Source organism: Erpetoichthys calabaricus, chromosome 5, assembly GCF_900747795.2.
Source record: "Erpetoichthys calabaricus chromosome 5, fErpCal1.3, whole genome shotgun sequence".
NCBI lineage: Eukaryota > Metazoa > Chordata > Cladistia > Polypteriformes > Polypteridae > Erpetoichthys > Erpetoichthys calabaricus.
In genome coordinates this window covers 200,415,390-200,436,612 of record NC_041398.2, presented here as the reverse complement: position 1 = coordinate 200,436,612, position 21,223 = coordinate 200,415,390, and the positions used below count along the sequence as shown (strand labels likewise).

Genomic DNA, 21,223 nt, shown 5'->3' with positions numbered 1-21,223 from the left:
CCACTTCTTTAATTTACATTCTTTAGTGTAAACCTTTCAGTAAGCCCTCACAATTATTGATATATGGCAGTGGGATCTTCCTCTAAGATACATATGGTGGAATATATACAGTATATCGATGTATTTTCTTTTTCTTTTGTGTCTATACATTCTTCCTCATTTTCATTTCACCTTTATGCAGATGACCTGCAACTGCATTTCTCTGTGAAATCTAATGTGTCTTTACAACTTCTTTTTGGTTGTTTACAGGATGTCAAATGCCAATGGCAGCAGTGGGAGTACAGAGCGCCCGCACCGTGTGGTTCATGGATCGGCAGCGGTTTGGACGGAGAGAGCTCAGTGATTGCCCGCAGACACCATGGGATTGGCGGTGGGGACACAGACCGGATGAAATGGGTGTCTGCACCTGCTGATCGACGTCTCTTCAGGCTGCAAGATCTGAACAGGATAAGCCAGAGAGGCGTCAGTTTTAAAGGAAGTCACAGGGGCTTGTGAGTGTTTTTTTTTTTTTAAACTCGTTTTTAATATTTTTTTTTATTGAATTTTAACCTCCACAGCACCTTTATTTTATTGAATTATTTATTTATTGACATTTTGAGCACTGCACTTTCTGGACACTTTGATTTTTGAATTGTTTTTAACAAAAGCACTGAGCGCTTTTACGCCTTCCCCTTGCTTGGATGTGTGAGTGTCCTCATTTGCGGGCTCATCCCGGTCATGACTATCGACAGTGTCGGGTTCAAGAGGCTCCCAAAATGGAAGTGGAAGCATGGAGCCGACCCGCACCATCACAGTAGTCTTTACCAGTTAAGAGACATATTAATTTCATATTAGGTTATAGAGAAATTCATTTGTGTACTCATTACATCATCAATGGACTTTTGTAATCCTTTATACCTTGCTCTTCCATACTCACTACTTGTTCGTTTACAGATTGTCCAGAATGCTACTGCATGTCTTTTGACTGGAATTAAAAAGGGTGAGCATATTACTCCATATGCTTCACTTAATTGGCTTCCTGTTCAGTATAGAATTCAATGTAAAGCATCATTAATTGTTTTTAAAGTTCCCATAGGGTGTCTCCACCCTGTATTTCAGATCTTCTCTTTCTTTATTTAGTTCTCAGGACTCTTAGATCCTCAACCAAACAAATCCTGCATGTGTCACGGACACATTTAAAACAAAAAGGTGACAAAGCATTTTCTATTGCAGCTCCACAGTTGTGAAATACTTTGCAGATGATGTTTGGTGTGCGCCTTCCATTTTGTTGTTATATCTAGGCTTAAGACTTTTTTGTACACTCTAGACTTTTTAGACTCTTAATGAATATTGCAGATATGTTTTCGTTTTCTTAGTTTTTCAATATGTTTTTTATTATTATTGCTATTATTATTATTCTTTGTACAGTATGTACAGCACTTTGGTCAGTGAAAGCTGTGTTACAATGTGATTTATAAACACAGTTTTCTTGCTTTTTACTTCCTTTCCTCTACTCTAAAACACTAATTTGCAGTAAGACCATTTTCATAATGTAAGCAGATTTGTAATAATAACAATATATTTTATTTATATAGAACCTTTTCCATGCTCAAAGCAGTGATACAATAGCCCTGTAATACAGTAAATGATGCAAAATGAGATTGCTGTCAAGCCCTGCTATGTTATGTCTGTTCCCAAAGGGTCATAAACACTTTTGTGCATATTTTAGCATTTCCCATTATTATTTGTATTATTGCATATTGTTTGTCTGCCTATTACATTTGTACCCCATTCATCCATTTCCTTATTGCTTTTAGATGTCTAGTGCTTGCTTCACCATTCTAGAAAACAAGTTTTCTCCAGAAAAATTACTGCAACTTCAGAAGGGAATGCCCTGAAAGAGTTACATTCCATCTCTGGCAGACAACTTTCTGTAACTGGAGTTTTTCAATTAGCAATAAGAAAAGGCTCCTTGGTGATGCATGCATGACTACTCTCCTCATCTGATGTCTTATCTCGTCCAGGGTTACTTGATAACCATTGATGAGATTAAGGCAGAGTGGAAAAAGTTTCTTCCATCCATCGATTAGTTTCTATACCTATCTGGTACGTATGTACAGGTCCTAATAATCAAAACTGCATTTATTTCACCCGATTTCTAAAACTACTCCCACTGCTTAGATAGGAATGGTCTATCTGATTTTTTTTTGAATTTTGGGATCTCATTAATCAAAAGTTCATTTATTTTACTTAATTTCAATGCAGAAAGAAATGACATAGAAAAGGTAACCATACTTTTCTGCCTCTTTTGTCGTAGTGACACCATTTCATAAAGCTCTCTTTCAATTAGTCCATCCCCTTCATCTTCATCCAACCACTTGTCACAGGGGAACGTTTGTTCAATACCAGTGAATGGACAGTATACCACCACCTGGAATGTTACATTTTTAATTAATGACTGGAAGACATTTTGACATAAATACAAACATGCTTTGGAACATATTATTTCACAGCATAACAATTTATCCATTTCTCGTTTTGCTCCTATAGGATTAATTTTATAATTTAGCTTTCATCTTTCTTTCTGTTACCTTTTAAAATGTATTGTTTTTGATTTATATTATAATTTGATATTGTGTAATGAAGCAAATGAATTCAGAAAACCCCTTCTTAAAAAACAGACTCTTGGGTAGGATGTTGTATATTTGCTTAGTTTCTTTCAATATTTGAGGGGAGGTCTACAATACATTTTTTACATTAAAAGGACTTCCTCTAAGGTGAATTTTTAAGAATTAGTTGACAATTGTGGCTGTGTCACTACTGTTGTTTCATAGCTCCTGATTCCTGGGTTTGAATCCCCTCAGAACTCAGTTACTGCCTGTTGGATTCTCTCTGTTCTTCTTGGGTCTGAGTATTTATTTTATCAAATACTTTAGTCTTCTTCTGTGTGTTTTTTTATTGTTATCATGTATTTGGCTCGGTATGAGTAAGTGCAGGAAAATGTGTGAACCTATGCAGGAATAAATTGCGCCAGAGGCTTTCAGAACAGTATGCCACCCCTACAACAATAAAATAATACTTTAAGTGGTCCGAGAATCAATGGCGAGATGTTTGATTTGTGCCTTAAACTTGTAGTTATCAACCAGGGGAGCCGTGTGTTAAATACATTTGTTTTGTCTCGTTAGAATCCAGAAACTGACAGCATTACTTGCTCACTTTCTAAAAAAGAATTGAATTTTGTTATGCACAGAGAAGAATTTTTTGTGACTTTGCACTTTTGAAATGTTTTGGTTATTTAAACCATAGTCTACCAATGCATACCCTATGGAATTTGTATTGAATTAGCTGCTCATTTTTAGCATCTTCTGTCATTTGTATATTTTGTTCTGCTCCTTGTTAATTGCTGTTATTCACAAATAATTAAGGGGAAAACAACTGTACATATAGGACAAATAAGAAGAAATTAAAAAGGGTCATTTACCTATTAGAAGAAATTTTTCTAAAATCCTTTCAACATTAAATCAACGTCATTGTGACTACATAATAAAGAAAAGAAAATAATCATTTAATTAAATAAGGACTTCAACAAGAAGCAGCAATGAGTCGGGGCGCATGCCTGGCCGGGACGCCCCTTCACCACATCTGCCAGGGCGACAAGGGTGGGAAGCCCAGTATCTCCCCCTGGACGCTAGATGGCAGACTCCCTGGGTTGCAGCGGTGCTGCTGGCCCCTTTTGGGCACTGGTTTCACCTTACCCGGAAGTGCAGCTGGATGTCGCCAATCAAACAACTGGAGCACTTCCGGGTACCCAATAAAAGGGAGCCAGTGACCACCAAGGAGGACAAAGCTTGCTAAGGAGGAGTGGTGGTGGTGAAGAAAGAAGAAAGTGCTTAGTGTGATTTAGTGTGCTTTGGGACAGTGTTGTGTCTGTGGGTACGGGGAAGGCATAGCCCACGGACGAAGAAAAATAAAAGTTTATTTATATTACCCGTGCCTCCCATGTCAATCTGTGTCGGGTCGGGCGCAATATAGCGCCTTTTCTTATAGCATTCAAGTGTCTTCTTAAAATCTAACAGGCCTTATCATATTCTGCCATTATAAATGTCCTCTTTTCAGAATATTGTTAAACTCTGCATACTATCATGTTCTTAGCCACCATTTGGCCTCATTGTGCATATTTGAGATATCCAGCACAAAGCACTTTTTTTGTTGGCCCACTTTTCTCACCTTTTCACAATACCAGCCAGAGCTAACTCCACAGTTGTCATGCCCAATGGTGACTCGACTAAGGGGGCTGAGCAACGCAGCAATCTCCACATTGAAGATGTCTGTCAGGCCTCGCTCAAACTGCCCCCCCTCCAGGAAGATCTTTCCGCTGTTCTTCAAACCCTTTGATCCATGCAGGATAATATGAACCTTGGAGTTGGTGCCAGCGCCTCTGACATTACCAGTCACCACAGAGACATTGTAAACAATACCTACAGGGTTGAATTACAAAACAGTCAGATTCATTTTGTGAGAAGGCATGCAGAGCAGCAGAGGATGAGTCTTGATTCACAGTTATGAATAGAGGCAACACACTTTAGCTGTCAGCACTTTTCAGTGTAGGGGAGGTAGCTGGTAATGTTAATTCAAACAAAGCTTACAGTAACTGGCAAGAACTAATGCATAGTTTGTGAATGAGAAACAGAAACATCAGTTATGAAAGCAAGGCCTTACTGTAAGACCCAGGCCAAAGTGTTACATGTGCTAATACTGCTTGAGGGAATAATTGAAAACCAACTTGTAAATATAAAAAAAATTAAAAACTGCAATTACTTTAGCTTCAAAATAGATATGTATATTTGAATTTAGAAAATACAAAAAAATGTATTCTTTTCTCATCTTCAAACTGACTTGCATTATTCTGTCATCAATACATTTAATTTATAATTTCATTTATACAATATAAGAATATGCATTAACAAATACTGTGCATTTTATTTCTTAAATATGTAATTGCAAGTGCGTCCCATGGCACTTTTCTTCTAATTCAAAATGTTGTGAGATATATGTGCCTATCAAATGCATTCATCCCCTTGGAAGTTTTCACTTTGAATCATATTGGTTTTTACTTTTTTCACACTGATCAACAGAAAAATAACTTTAATGTCAAAGTGAAAACAGGACTAAACTCGTAACAAAATTAAAACTTAAAATGATTGATTGCATAAGATGTCCCCCCCCCCCCCTTAATGTGACACACCTAAAGCATCACTGTTGCAGCCAATTGGTTTTAGAGGTCACAGAATTAGTTTACTGGGGATCTCTTCTCTGTAGTCAAGGGGTTTCAGTTAGTTGTAGTATAAATAAGTGGTAAGTCAGTATCATGGCTTAAGCTACACAAGTAAAACAAATCAACATTCAAAGAAACCCCTTTAGAAAGTTGATTGAAAAGTACAAGTCGGCGATGAAGACAAGAAAATATTCAAGTCACTAAATATCCTCTGGAGTCCGGTTAAATCAATCAGTAAGAAATGGAAAGAGTATGGCAGAGCTGTGAATGTGCCTAGGAGAGACCATCCACAATAATTGAGTGATTGTACAAGAAGATGACTAGTGAGGAAGGCTACCAACAGATACTACAATAACTCTGAAGGAGCTGCAAGCTACCATGACTAAACCTGGAGAGACGATAACTGTTGCCAAGCTGTTTCAACTTTATGGGAGAGTGACAAAGAAAAACCCACTCAAGGAGGTTTCTTTACGGGAGACCCTGAAGTCAGCTATAAGAAGGTACTATGGTCTGATGAGACAAAAATTCAGTTTTTTAGTCACCAGACTAAATGTCTCATTAACACTGCACATTATGAAAAACACCCATTCTCCACTGTGAGGCATGGTAGTGGTAGCATCATGCTGTGGCAATGCTTCTCTGCAGTAGGCCCTGGGAGGATTGTGAGGGTAGACAGGAAAATGAATACAGCAAAATATGGGGAAATCCAGGGGGAAAATCTGATGCAGTCTGCAAGAAACCTGATCCCTGGGAGAATGTTCACTTCCAGCAAGACAACGACCCCAAGTGTAAAGTCAAACCTACAAGAGGAATGGGCTGAAAAAACAACAAAGTTAATGTCCTGGAGTGGAGAAGTCAAAGTCCAGAACCAAATCCAAGGGACCAGTTCCTCACAATCCACATGCAACCTGACAAAACTTGAGCAGCTCTATGAAGAAGAATGGGGGAAAAAACTAAAGTGTCCAGATGAACAAAGTTGATAAGAGACCTGTGCACACAGGCTGAAGGCTGTCATGGCGGCCAAAGGTGCATCTACTAAACACTGACTTGTAGGTAGTGAATACTGATCAGTTATTTTGAGTTTTAGATTTGTAATTAATATAGACCGCTTTGCTGGTTTCATTTTGACATTAAAGTGTAAAAATCAATTTGTAAATGTACCTGTGGCCTGGCTGCCCCCCACTAAAATATCCCGTTGGATTTTGCCATCATCCTCATCAACTGCAAACCAACGATTAACAGGAAATTCATACACAGCTTTGTTGCCCAAATCATCTATAATCACCTATAAAGATGAGAAAGAAAAAATATAAAATCAAACAAATCAAAAAGGATTTTTTTTAATGTAATACATACTTTAACTTATTCACTGAACATTAAGTATTCTTTGCATCCACAGATTCACATTATTGATAATAATGGCAAACACCTTCTATTGTGCTTTCCTCCTCCACAATTTTAAAATGAATGTTTCCAGATATTCTTTGTTCATCCTTTTATCAAAATTGCTGTAATTATTTGCACGTTTGTTTAGAAATAAATGCACCATGTCAAGAACTATACAGAACAGCATTCTGCAAACTTGTTAAGCCTCCCAATCAGTATGATCACTAAAACTCTTAATGGAACTTGGTGTCAAAACCAAATCCTTTCTGGTATTAAGAATTTGAAGAAAAAAAGTCCATGGATTATACTATTTTAAATTGCCATCAGTAATCATCTTGAGTAAAAACACAATGGCATCTTGTTGGCTTTTCTAAGGTGAAAACATACTGTAATGCAAATCAAAGGCATGCCACTGTTATTTTAATTACACTGATACAGACATTTTAAGTGACTTATTAGCGCCTGCTATTAAAAACTGTTACAGATTTATTATTTTTCTTTTTTGTGCATGTTGCTAGAAAAAAGCTCTCATTTTTAATTATTTTGCAAATTTATCTCTAATATGCCCAGTTATTTTTTGTACGTCATAATCCGGCAATGGAGGAGGTGACTTTTATGATAGTTGAAGATTCTAATTTTGATCACAACCATCATTCTGATAAATGTGGTATTAATGATTTTTGTAGCCTACTGTAAGATCTTTTTCTGTGAGTAAAATAATAGCAAGGAAATTACTGTAGATTCATTACCATATACCTAATAATTTCTGTGTCTGTCAAACTTTATATGGTGTCACGCATGCACGTCTGAGCTAAGCACTACCATTCCAGGACACGAGAGGGCGCTGTTGCTGATGGTAACATCTCCCTTTTCTCCCACAGCCCTGAGAAACTGCCCATGGAGGGAAACTGACTCCACACCCTGTGGTCCCTCTGCTATAAATCTCATACACTCAGACCCTGCATTGGACGTCTCATTCTGGAGAGAGAAGATCGATGACTGGAGCTCCTACCTGAACTTGACGCACCTATTTCTTTAGTTAACTTACTTTACAATTTGCCTTGTTTGATGGGCCATTGAGCTCCTGTTTCAGTTACAGGACTTAAATACTAAAAGGTTGTTCCAGTCACTTGTCCTTATTCATCAGCAATAGGAGTAGCAGTAGCTATTGGTTCTGCAACTTTCTCATGGCTTGTTGATTTTACTAAACGGGCAACTCACAATGTTTAACGCTAGCATGTTTTAAAAAATTTAGTAAAACCAAAATACAACAATACTGATTATACAATTCCTAGTAATATGTGGCTAGCAAACTCACCCACATTTACTCTAAACCAAACGATAGTTTGTAAACTGGCACCCAGTACAGTTTAGGTAATTCATTTATTTTTTGTACTTTGTTGGTAGATTTTTGTACTTTGTTGGTAGTTTAACTACAATTGCAATTCTTTTATATACACTTGCACAACTGAAACAACAGCTACATAAGTTACTTGGTCAGGATCAGCAAGCGAGACAGACATGGGGACTGAACAAGTAACATTATGCTTTACAGATTAAAGCCTTAGTCACTAGACCACAAATTATGTGTAGAAATCCACAGTTCTTTATAGATTTGAAATGAGACACAATGCAGCAAATTGTCCGTGGTCTAACCAGTGATGATTCTCACATTGGATAAACATACATCTAACTCAGTACATGTCTTGCTTCTGTAACAAAATGTCACCTGAATTTCCCAAAAGGAAGCCATTTAGATAATAGACTTAGAAGTCTGTAAAACTGGAGATCAATATGATGAGCTCTTTAAATCAGTGTCAAGGCAAATGAACAGCCTTATACTGACTGCATAGTGCTAACATCTCAGTATACTGCAGAAGTAATCTTGCTAAAATGATTCACTGCCAGATATGATATTTCTTTTATAAATGCTTGTCAGTAAAAGATTTTACAAATAATTATTTGCCAAGGAAAGCATTTGATGATATAATCATGGATACAGATCTGCATCTTCATTATGCTTTTGCAATTCAGTAGTCTTAATGAAATAGGTAGGCCTAAGTAGCAGACTTAAGAAATCCAGTCTTTATGTGCATTTCCACTAGAAATTTCAATTATTTCCAAAAAGTTCATTCTTTACAAAGTGTATTTGTGAGTCACAAATGTAATGGTTCTTATTTTAAAATAAAGTTAAACTACTCAAAAGACTTACACCACCTCCATGTACATATCTTGATACCAAGATAGGTGGATTAGCAGATAATTTGGAATCCGTTATATCATTACAGAAGGACTTGGATAGCATACAGGCTTGGGCAGATTTGTAGCAGATGAAATTTAATGTCAGTAAATGTAAAGTATTACACATAGGAAGTAAAAATGTTAGGTTTAAATACACAATGGGCGGACGGAAAATTGAGAGTACACCTTATGAGAAGGATTTAGAATTCACAGTGGACTCTAAGCTATCTACTTCCCGACAGTGTTCAGAAGCCACTAAAAAGGCTAACAGAATGTTAGGATATATAGCAGGATGTGTGGAGTACAAGTCCAAGGAGGTTCTGCTCAACCTTTATAATGCACTGGTGAGGCCTCATCTGGAATACTGTGTGCAGTTTTGGTCTTCAGGCTACAAAAAGGACATAGCAGCACTAGAAAAGGTCCAGAGAAGAGCAACTAGGCTGTTTCCAGGGCTACAGGGGTTGAATTATGAGGAAAGATTAAAAGAGCTGAGCCTATACAGTTTAAGCAAAAGAAGATTAAGAGGTGACCTGATTGAAGTGTTTAAAATTATGAAGGGAATTAGTACAGTGGATCGAGACTGTTATTTTAAAATGAATTCATCAAGAACACGGGGACACAGTTGGAAACTTGTTAAGGGTAAATTTCGCACAAACATTAATAAGTTTTTCTTTACACAAAGAACGATAGACACTTGGAATAAGCTACGAAGTAGTGTGGTAGACAGTAAGTGTTTAGGGACTTTCAAAACTCGAGTTGATGTTTTTTTGGAAGAAATAAGTGGATAGGACTGGTGAGCTTTGTTGGGCTGAATGGCCTGTTCTCGTCTAGAGTGTTCTAATGTTCTAATGTATTCAAGTTAGAATTAGATTAAGTTATGGTAATCAATTACAGATTTAACTATGAATTCTAAATATAAATATTCAGAAGCATATAAAGAAAACATATTAATTTAATTTACACTTTTTAAAACTTTAAACTTTATTCATATCAAACCAAACAACATGCATGATCTATTCTTCACATTAGCACAATATTCATTTGGGTTAGTTCTCCTCTCTAGTTGGGGTATTTAGGCATATTTATCATAAATAAATTTGTTTGTAGTTCAATATAAATGTACTCTCCTATTACAGTTGCTTTATAAATATCCTTCACTCAATACTTAACACCCTAAAGTTACTCAATCTTTCATCACTCACTGTAATTCTTAAATGAGTCTTTATAACAATTAGAACTGACAACCACCACTCACTAGCTGCAGTGCTCACAGGTAAAGTGAGCACAATCTGAAATAGTTTGTAAAAACTTTCTTCTAAGACTCAAGAAACAGACGGAGTACACTTGAGTGTTAAAACCCACTGTTCCTTTCCCTCTACACTATTCTCCACTCTGTCTTTTCACTTTCCCTCTTTCACCGTCTCCTAGTGCTCTTCATCTTGTTCTGTCCCTGCAGTGTTCTAAGTAAAAACTGCTAATAAATCAATTTCTTTTTATTTTGCAATTTGTTTTAACATAGTTTATGCAGAAAGTCATTCATAGTGTAAAACATCAGTACAAATATACAATTTTCAACCTCTTTGTCATTCAGCTTTTTTTATACTTTTGATCGAGAAAGTTCTTTTTTTTATTAGTGCTAGATTTACAACTTTAGTCAGTTTTGAAAAAGCAAAACAAGTCAGTCTAAACATCAATGATATTTAACATCTATAGACTACATACATTCAAAAATTTTGACCATGGCAGTATCAGTCAGTAAACTAAAAGCTTAACATGCTTGTCTGATGTTGATAATAAACCGGGAGAAACGTGGCAATTGATGGCAGCAAGCAAGCTAGGTAACCAATTTAATTCCTAAGTTAATTTCTAATAAGCTTACGGGGAAAGAAACTTGACAAGAAGAGAAACAGATTTGTAAAAAGAAATACTTTTACATAAACTGAACCACCTTAAGTCACCAGTGCACATGTACCTTGTCTTCTAAACATTTCACATTAACTGGAAAGTGAACGTAACGGGAGGGTGGAAAACAAACAATACTTTCCCATAAAGTTCCCTATGTGGTGTACATTAATACTTCCGTGAGTAGCTTCATACCAGAATAAAAGTGAATGAATTTCTTTTGGTTATTGGGTTCGCACTGGGGGAGTATCTCCCTCCGTTGGTGGCACTTGTCTGATTGTGGGCAAAACCTCAGCAAACAGAAAATCTCTTTATAAGCCGTCTGTCAGACTTTCTAGGAATGATGAGCACAAGGTGTCTTGTCTAAACCTTATAGACAATTATAACCAAAAGGAAACTGTCATAGTTTACACTAGATTAACTTGTAAACATATGGTTATCAAAATTATCACTCCATATAAACAGAATCAGGCTCAGGTCATGCACATAAAATACCTTATCAAGAAACCAGCCAGCAGAAGAGCCCTTGTTGTTATGGCCAATGGTAATCTTTCTCAAGCGTCCCAGGTTGGGGGCCTCAATTGTAAACTTATCTTCTGTACCTCTTTCAAAGTTATTTTTATCATTGTCCAGTCTCCTTTCACCTAAAATAAATACAAAGGTGGTCAAAATATTTACTTTTACGCATTTTGTAAAAATAACACTTTGATTCAAGTTTAATGAGATGTTTTTCCCAAGAAATCAAAATCCTTAAAGCTTATTAGTGTAAAACATTACATCAGAATTATCCATCCATCCATTATCCAACCTGCTATATCCTAACTGCAGGGTCACGGGGGTCTGCTGGAGCCAAACCCAGCCAACACAGGGCACAAGGCAGGAAACAAGCCCTGGGCAGGGTGCCAGCCCACCACAACATCAGAATTATGAACTTGCAAATTATTGTCACAGCAGGGATATGCCATGCATGTTTTCTTCTGTTTCTTTAAAGCTGTGGGTCACACACTAAACAATATTAATAACAGCCCACTCCATTAATATGATATACAACTGGCATGCTTTCCTAGTCATAGAAAGCCATGGGGTCTCTTAACCTTACAGTGAATGACAATAATAATTGGCTGTCACAATTTTATTGTCTCCAAAGCTCAGTATACTGTACCTAATGTTCTGCACAGCGATACAGATGTAAAAAGTGGCTTTCTGAAAAGTAGTTGTATTTTAAATCTTTGTTTATAAATCTGCATAAAGAGTTTTGACATCTTAATTAAAATGATCATTTAATCCTGAATTTTAGTGACATCTAATTACCTTTTCTAGAGCTAACATGTTTTTCATCATGACCTCGTTGTCTTCAAAACTGTATAGAATTGTCCCTTTGGGGAACACACAGACAAGCCCATTTATTAGCTCCTCTGTAATTCTGTGCCATTTTCAAGATTAGTTAAAACAAACTGAACGCTTTAGCAAAATGGCAGCTCCAAGTTCCTTCCTCAGTCCATTTAACAAGATAAAAGATGATCTCCATCAATATAAAGGACAATGCTATGTAGATAAGCAGCTTAACATTTTTATTGCAAAAAATGTCTTTTAATGCCAAACACAGAAACAAACCTGGAAAAAAATATTAAACACTATTGGTCAAAGTCGATGACAAATCTAGACTTTTGATATTATGTTACAATGTTTAGAATGCAACAGCTATAAAAAAAATTTCAAACATGACTCAGATTTCTACATTTAGACTTAGGACTATTTTTGGTGCAATATTTACATACCAGTGTCTCCATTTTCTCCAAATATATTAAGAAAAACATCGGCGTCTGTCCCACTTCCTTTAACATCTGCAGTGAATACACTCACAATATACTTATTAGCTGAAAAAGAAAATATAAAAAAGTGTTAATGTTCTGAAACATAATTCCTTTTCTACATGCAGATATCCGAATTTAACATAAAAGTTTCTAAAATTTGTTTTAATCTTCATAAAGCATTATAAATAACAATTTACAAAGTCCAGGTTTTTCACATAAACAGCAACGGTAAGAAAGTTTTCATATGTTTAAAGAAAATTGAAATCTGAAGACTGAAAGTAATAATGCTCAATGAATTTGTTTTATTCTGCAAAAGATTTGGAAAGCATAATGCAAAAAACTAAGCAGTTGTATAGGATTACTTACATATGAAAAAGTTTGGGATCCCCTCTCAGCCTGCATAATAATTGACTCTACTTTCAACAAAAAAGATAACAGTGGTATGTCTTTCATTTCCTAGGAACATCTGAGTACTGCTGTGTTTTCTAAACAAAGATTTTTAGTGAAGCAGTATTTAGTTGTATGAAATTAAATCAAATGTGAAAAACTGGCTGTGAAAAAATGTGGGTTCCCGTGTAATTTTGCTGATTTGAATACATGTAACTGCTCAATACTGATTACTTGTAACACCAAACTAGTTGGATTAGATCGTTAAGCCTTGAACTTCATAGACAGGTGTGTCCAATCATGAGAAAAGGTATTTAAGGTGGTCAATTGCAAGTTGTGCTTCCCTTTGACTCTCCTCTGAAGAGTGACAGCATGGGATCCTCAAAGCAACTCTCAAAAGATATGAAAACAAAAACTGTTCAGTATCATGGTTTAGGGGAAGGCTACAAAAAGCTATCTCAGAGGTTTAAACTGTCAGTTTCAACTGTAAGGAATGTAATCAGGAAATGGAAGGCCACAGGCACAGTTGCTGTTAAACCTGGGTCTGGCAGGCCAAGAAAAATACAGGAGCGGCATATGCACAGGATTGTGAGAATGGTTACAGACAACTCACAGATCACCTCCAAAGACCTGCAAGAACATCTTGCTGCAGATGGTGTATCTGTACATTGTTCTACAATTCAGCGCAATTTGCACAAAGAACATCTGTATGGCAGGGTGATGAGAAAGAAGCCCTTTCTGCACTCACACCACAAACAGAGTCGCTTGTTGTATGCAAATGCTCATTTAGACAAGCCAGATTCATTTTGAAACAAAGTGCTTTGGACTGATGAGACAAAAATTGAGTTATTTGGTCATAATAAAAAGTGCTTTGCATGGCGGAATAAGAACACCACATTCCAAAAAAAACACCTGCTACCTACTGTCAAATTTGGTGGAGTTTCCATCATGCTGTGGGGCTTTGTGGCTAGTTTAGGGACTGGGACCCTTGTTAAAGTCGATGAATTCAACCCAATATCAACAAATTCTTCAGGATAATGTTCAAGCATCAGTCACAAAGTTGAAGTTACGCAGGGGTTGGATATTCCAACATGACAATGACCCAAAACACAGTTTCAAATCTACAAAGGCATTCATGCAGAGGGAGAAGTACAATGTTCTGGAATGGCCGTCACAGTCCCCTGACTTGAATATCATCGAAAATCTATGGGATGATTTGAAGCAGGCTGTCCATGCTCAGTAGCCATCAAATTTAACCGAACTGGAGAGATTTTGTATGAAAGAATGGTCAAAAATACCTCCATCCAGAATGCAGACACTCATCAAAGGCTATAAGAGGCGTCTAGAGGCTGTTATATTTACAAAAGGAGGCTCAACTAAGTATTGATGTCATATCTCTGTTTGGGTGCCCATATTTATGCACCTGTCTAATTTTGTTATGATGCATATTGCATATTTTCTGTTAATCCAATAAACTTAATGTCACTGCTGAAATACTACTGTTCCCATAAGGCATGTCAATATTAAAAAGAAGTTGCTACTTTGAAAGCTCAGCTAATGATAAACAAAAATCCAAAGAGTTAAGCGGGGTTCCCAAACTTTTTCATATGACTGTATATTAGATACTGTTTTAAGAATATAGCAAGACACTTGGCTTTCCAGAATGATGACTCTCTGAGGATATCGTCAGCCTTGGCATACATCCTTACTACCTTCTGTACATGTTGACACATTTTGTATGTTTTTGGTTTTCTTTTTTTCTGGTTTTCTTCTATTAACTTAAATTCTAAAACATAGTCATTTTGAATAGGGCAGTGTGGTATTCCATTGCTGCTTCATGAATCAGCGTGCTGGATTTGAATCCCATGACCAGTTGTTGTGCATGTGAACCCTACCTGTTCTCTCCATGTCTGTGTGTGCTTGCCTCTGGGTACACCATTTTCCCTCTCACATCCCCAAAGATATGCAGTTTAGATTAACTGATGATTCCAATTTGGAATCCTTTGCTGGGGCAGGATCTGATAACCCAAATGCCCCCCACCCCAATTGTCTCTGAGCTAAATAAATTGTGGCGACAGGGTCAAAAAGGATCCTCCACTATGTCCAAAACACACAGTAAAAAAAACTCAATTTCTCACAATTTTTAAATTTACCATCCATTATAATTTACACTTTAAAGAACACTAAAGAAGACATGTTGGATTGTAAAAAAAATATAATGAACATACGTTTTGGTACATCCATGGGGTTAAGGCTGCCCAGGAGATCTCGAACAAACAGTCCATCTCCTTCTTCTTTGCTGAGCCAGTTGTTACATGGAAAATAGAAACGAAGGTGGGGTCTGTTCATGTCTGTGACCACCACTCTGTCAAGAAACCAGCTGGCATTGAGCCCTGTGTTGTCATGTTCGATCCTGTCATGGAAGAAGCACTTTATTATTGAAGAAAACTGGTATGAAATTTGGTTTTTGCTCATTCTCTTTCCTACATCAGGATTATACTCAATAAAAATACTTCATCTCCCCAATTCTCAAAATACAACATTTCTTCATTATTACAAAGTAATGGTCTGTAACAGATGTTAATATCTCTAGATGCCATATATTTAAATAAAAAATTAATGATAAATGATTTTTACTATAAATAGGGTTAATGCATTTTTGTAGAAGAAAAACACTTTCATGTTCACACCATTTTATTTTGTTCACTCAAAGGTTTTGCAAAGCAATAATAGGTACAAGGCTGCAATGAGCCTCAGGGGCCTCAGTCCATAGATCCACAGTTACACACTTAAACCAGGACAATATATCTTACCAGCAAGTCCACATTACACTCCTACTAGGAAAAGTCTGAACTAACATTCAAAGTTCACATAAAAGACACTGCATGTTAGAAACGAGGTCCATATGCTATTGTATGTGGCTGCACTATTACTCTTAATAATTGACTGGGATGTCTTCAGTATGAGCCATTATCTGTGTTCAGAATTTTCTATAATCAACATTACTCTTTGTGGCCTGCAGGTGCCGCAATAACCACCCAAACCAGACACAAGCAGATACCAGGCATAAGTTTTTCACACAGCACACATGTCTATATATAAAATCCAACGTTTGTCTGTATGTCTGTCCACTTTTCACGAGAGTACTACTTAACGGATTTAGATCGGGTTTTTTTCTATAATTTGCAAAACAATCCGGTTGATTTTGTGACTTCTGTCATCGTACTCAGTATCATAGTTCGTTTACAGGAGCGATTCATTCACGCTAATCTGAGACAGAGGCTGTGGGTCGAAGGAAGCATGACATCAGGAGTGGGGAGCTGGGTGGGGCCCTACTCACTCACACACCAGCCTCGGAGTGTACCTTGCCTCCGCTTAGCTAGCGAATGAGAAAAGTACTTAACATCAGATTGTTTTCTATAATTTGCTTGAACATTTTGGTAGATTTTGCGACTTCTCTCATCGTGCTAAGTATCATAGTTCACTTGCAGGAGCAATATATTCATGCTATTCTGAGACAGAACCTGCAGGCCAAGAAGAGGGGGAAGCGTCATGTCTCGAATTGGTCTACCTCTGGTCACGTTTTGGAGGGTACCTTGCCTCCACTTTGCTAGAGATACCTGTTTATTTATTGATTTTTAAAGTTTGTCCTGTTTCACTACTACGCGGACAGAGCTGTGGGAGACAGCTAGTTTATTATAAGTGGGGAACGCTTCTCCATCACTCCCCACAGCAGTATACAGAAGCACCAATAAGTACAAGTAACAATACTTTCTCTTTCTTTCTTCTTCTTCCTCTTTTCTCTCTCTCTCTTTTTCTCCTTCACCTCTGGCAAGTTTTGTCTCACGCCCACTCGATTCTGGCTCCTTTAATACAGCACCCAGAAGTGTTCCAGGTGTCTCGTGATGTTCTTCCAGCAGCATTTCCAGGTGTGGCAGCATTCTTGCCATAAAGGTTTTGGCCATTTCTACAGCTCCTCCTGGCAGGATCCATGGAACCCAACAGAGCTGCGGTGAACTCCAACTCCCAGTGTGCCCTGTGAGAATTTGTGGAGCCATAACAACCCAGAAGAGCTGCCCTCTAGCATCCTGGGGGAGATAATTACTTCTTTGAAAAGGTCAATGGGTCCTCTAGGCATCTCTCGTATTGCGGGAATTCACTGATAGACTACAGTTCACTGAACTTTCCAGATGTTACTGCCTATTAAAGCTCTGACATCTTGTACTGTGAGACCACTTTATATAAATCACTTTGTTAAAGTCGGCATCCCTTGAAAAAACTAAAAGTTTCCTGTTATTCTGTATGACATTAGTATTTAAATATAAAACCAGCACTTTTGTTCAGCAGACAAGTGAAGTTAATGCACAATAGATTTAAAAAAAAATGGAAAACTTTCCCTTCAGTTGTACAGTTGTACATATTTCCAACTATTTGAATAGCAAGTTTTTGGGGTAAAATACTCATACTACAAATCAAAACCTTGCCACAATAGTATAACAACAGGTCTATGCAACCCTGGTAAATTCAAGGCCTATATCTACCTGCACGGAATACTACCAACGATTTTTTGATCACTGCTGATTTATGACGTTCCTATGTCAGTAGTGGAAGTCTTTAAGGGCTAGTCAGCAGCCACCTACAAAGGTAGTTAGGACTGCTGTGCAGCTTGAGCAGTATTGCACTGAATCGTTTAGCTCTGTGAAGGAGGATCTTATGGTGGCAGGAGCCGGAGAGCACCTGTAGTACACTGGGCCAAGTCACCTTAAAGTAGTTGAAGCAGAGACCTCTGTGAGGGCTGGCTGAAATCCTTGGGAGCAGGACATCAGCACATTACAATTCACTCATATGAAGAAGTGAAGAAATCTAGTGCTGGACAAACCACAAGCAGTCATTGAGGAAGAAAGGAGTAGTACAACATTGGCCATGAAACAGCAAGAAACGTGTATGACACTGGAGGAGGCAATGGAGCAGAATATATCCTGGGATGATATCTGGAAGGGTGATCCCCACAGGATCAAGTTTTTGATCCAGGCAGTCTATGATGTCCTTCAAACCTGTTTTTATGGGGAAAAGTGGATACACCCACCTGTCCTTTACGTCCCAGTAAAAGGATTTTGCAACACATCCTAAGCTGTTTCCCCAAGGCATTAAGTGAAGGGTATGACCACTGGCACCAGGCTTAAGTGCTCAAATCAACTGCAGGAGAAATCAGCATGGGTATAAGTGCCAGTAGAAATGCCTGCTCACCCAGCAAAGTAGTCATTTTTGTCAAGGAGGAAGAGCAGACAAGATAGACAATTCATTGTGCTACAGGTATGTTGCATACAGGACAAGACTGAGTGACGGCAGTTGACTTGGAGAGGCAAATGAAGATAGCATCTCACATCATCCAGACAACACTGCAAACCAAATATCACCCTCATTTCTGAGGCCATAAATCAGATCATCCCCTGTTTATGTTATATTTCCATGGAAAGGGGAGGATAAAGGAGAAGGCCCAAGAAAGAAAGAAGGCAAAGTACCAAGAGCTGATTAAGGGCAGAGGGGTTTTGTACGACAAAGCCTGTGTAGGGCATATGGAACCCATGGCATCATTAGGGCAAGCAGGCCAAGAGCCATTATGAATAGCATGGAGGCTTCAAAAAGAGCCTTCAGATGGCTTTGGCGGAAGGGAACAGAACAGTCTGGTGTAGCATGTTTCCTGGGCACAGTAGAATTATCAGCCTTGGTTGAGTTGACTGGAGGAGGGTGTATGATAGTTTGAAAAGACCCAAAACACCTAATGAATCCAGAAGATATCACTAATGATACATCCAAGTTAGTATATCTTAGGATATATCTTAGAATGTTACATTTCATTAGAAGAAAGGAGCATATACTGTAACAATAACCTATTGATTTATTTCCGGAGACCACTCATTCTGATACACAGTCACATGCAGCCTGACAAATCAACTTGGACTGACTGCCAGTCTGTCATTGAGCACATTCATTCTCATACTCACATTGGGCAGATTGAGAATAGCCAATGAACCTCCATATACACAGTGCCCAGACTAGGAATTGAATCCAGGACTCTGCACTGTAACACAGCCGATTATACCATTGTGATACTGCGCTGGGTAGTATGAGCATATTACACAAAATAAAACTTCTATTAGATAAATTATATACCTTATCTTCTTAATTGGTCCAACATTGTTGGTTTTGATTCTGAACACATCCGTTTTATTCTTTTCAAAAGCAGTTCTGCTCCTGAAATGCATGGCAAAAAAACACATATTAGAATACCAGAAGGAAGCTGAAAGTGAAAAAATAAAGTTCAAGTGCATGCAAATAAAAACAGCAGAGAGCTGATAAAGTTACTGTAGTTCAGAGCTGCACTATTCTCATTGATAGCAATTCATAAGCTCATGGCAACAGTATCTACTATTGAGCTTATCTATTCAAAGGATTCTCCATGTCAGGTGGGAACTAGATACACTGGAGCAACAACAGGAGATGAGCTTCCTATTGTTACTGACCCAATTACTTTAGGTGATAGGGTGACACCTTGAAACTCAAAGGAGTTTTACAATGAATTCTTTCTTAAAGCGAAAGCAGCAAAGGGAAGCACACCTAAAGTCACATTGAAGCATACAGTTAAGAGGAAAACAGAATACACATATACTATATTAAACACAAAATCTCAAATTTCTGCATGCAAACTTTGGAAATAATGCAATTTAAGTCAAAACACTGGCAGTGTTTGTGACAAATTCCATTTCAATTCCAAAATGTTGCGTTCTCTTAAATCACCATCTGCAAACACAATGAATGCTACTTACCTGAGGTGTGTCATACTGCAGGTTATGTAAACTTGTACAGTAATGTTCTCTGTATGAGATGAAACCCTTTTAATAAATACACTAAACATGTCTTCTGACAGCTTTACCCATTTATGTGAGTAAGGGGATATAACACTTAATCTCACTGAAAATTTAAGTTTATTCAAAATTAGGGACACAGGAGACCATTGGCTATTTCTGCACCATCCAGCACAAAGAAAGCACCATCTCCAGATGGGGGTTCCAGTTGATTGCAAGGCCTTCTAGAGCTGTGGGACAGCAATGCTAACCAGTGGGCTACCAAGCTGACCACTCTGTGTCTTGGACAACTGGAGCAAGCTGATGACATTTAAACTGAACTTGGCAAGATGTTACAGCTCCTAAGCTATTAAGTATATAAAAAAGCTTGACGTACTAAGAAATGTCTTCTCATTTCTCGTGTTCTTATGTTTTCTCTGATATTTAGATCCTGCTGTGTTTTACTTATACATATAAGATGATTTTACAGGATGCATCCAAAACTAAAACTCATTTAAAAGTTTATGTGAATTTTTGAGGTAGCAGGACCATTCTGCTATCTGTCTAGAGATGTATCTGTCACTACTACACAAGATGTGATAAAGTAACAATTAGAAAGCCACCAATGACTTCCTTAGATCATCAATATCACACCCAAATGTAAGATTTAATCAAATCTTTTATTTATCTTCCTGACTAATTTTTTAATCCACAACTGGCACCTGCAAATTCCTAACATTGTAAGTGGTGGGTCTAGACTTCCAAATGAAATCCAAACGTATGAGTTTCCAACAGTTAAGAGCTGAAGAGTTTTTAACAATTTTATATTAGTGAGGTTTGTCTGTGGGAAGCAACATGCTGTAAGTTTGAGCCCTAGTTATTTACCATTTAAATCTATGCTCAGAAAACAAATCCAATAATGAGAACAATCAGTGGAACGCCACATGAAAATACATGTAATTTTATCCTGTTTATCATGCACTTAATTTTTATTTTTGGGTTTTTTTTTTTGTTTCATTTTGCTATTTCTGGTTCAAAGGCCTAATTCTGCAAACACAGTTTAGGCCTTTAGATGTATTTTTCAAGCAGAGGTCCAGATGAAGCCAAGAGTTAATCCGGACTCCAGCACAGGTGGATTGAGACGCTACAGCTAAGTACTCATTCCAGGAGTGAAGCATTAACATTCTGATAGATCTGATCAGATTAGAACTCATGCAAGCCCCATCCATCTGGACAGAATATTATTTTTCTTGCATGCTCTAAATTCAGTGTTACAAGGGCATGATAAATCGGTATAAAAATGCATGTATTTTTAAACAACCTCTTTTCAACTGCATACCATAAATCTGAGAAGACACATGCCATTTTATCTTTTTGCCCTGGTGTGAAAACTA

The 21,223-nt window shown here is 37.5% G+C and overlaps 1 protein-coding gene across 1 annotated transcript in view; it reads right to left on the bottom strand.

Annotated features, from left to right (window-relative positions):
• LOC114652863 (lipoxygenase homology domain-containing protein 1-like) overlaps window positions 1–21,223 on the bottom strand; it is a 282,032-nt gene that overhangs the window by 159,656 nt on the left and 101,153 nt on the right. Inside the window, exons 9-15 of the mRNA XM_051927669.1 lie at window positions 19,159–19,239; window positions 15,213–15,397; window positions 12,562–12,660; window positions 11,279–11,427; window positions 6,416–6,539; window positions 4,207–4,457; window positions 2,275–2,410 (exon numbers count right to left, since the gene is read on the bottom strand). Of these exons, the coding sequence (XP_051783629.1) occupies window positions 2,275–2,410; window positions 4,207–4,457; window positions 6,416–6,539; window positions 11,279–11,427; window positions 12,562–12,660; window positions 15,213–15,397; window positions 19,159–19,239 (1,025 nt within the window). The remainder of the gene's footprint in view (window positions 1–2,274; window positions 2,411–4,206; window positions 4,458–6,415; window positions 6,540–11,278; window positions 11,428–12,561; window positions 12,661–15,212; window positions 15,398–19,158; window positions 19,240–21,223) is intronic.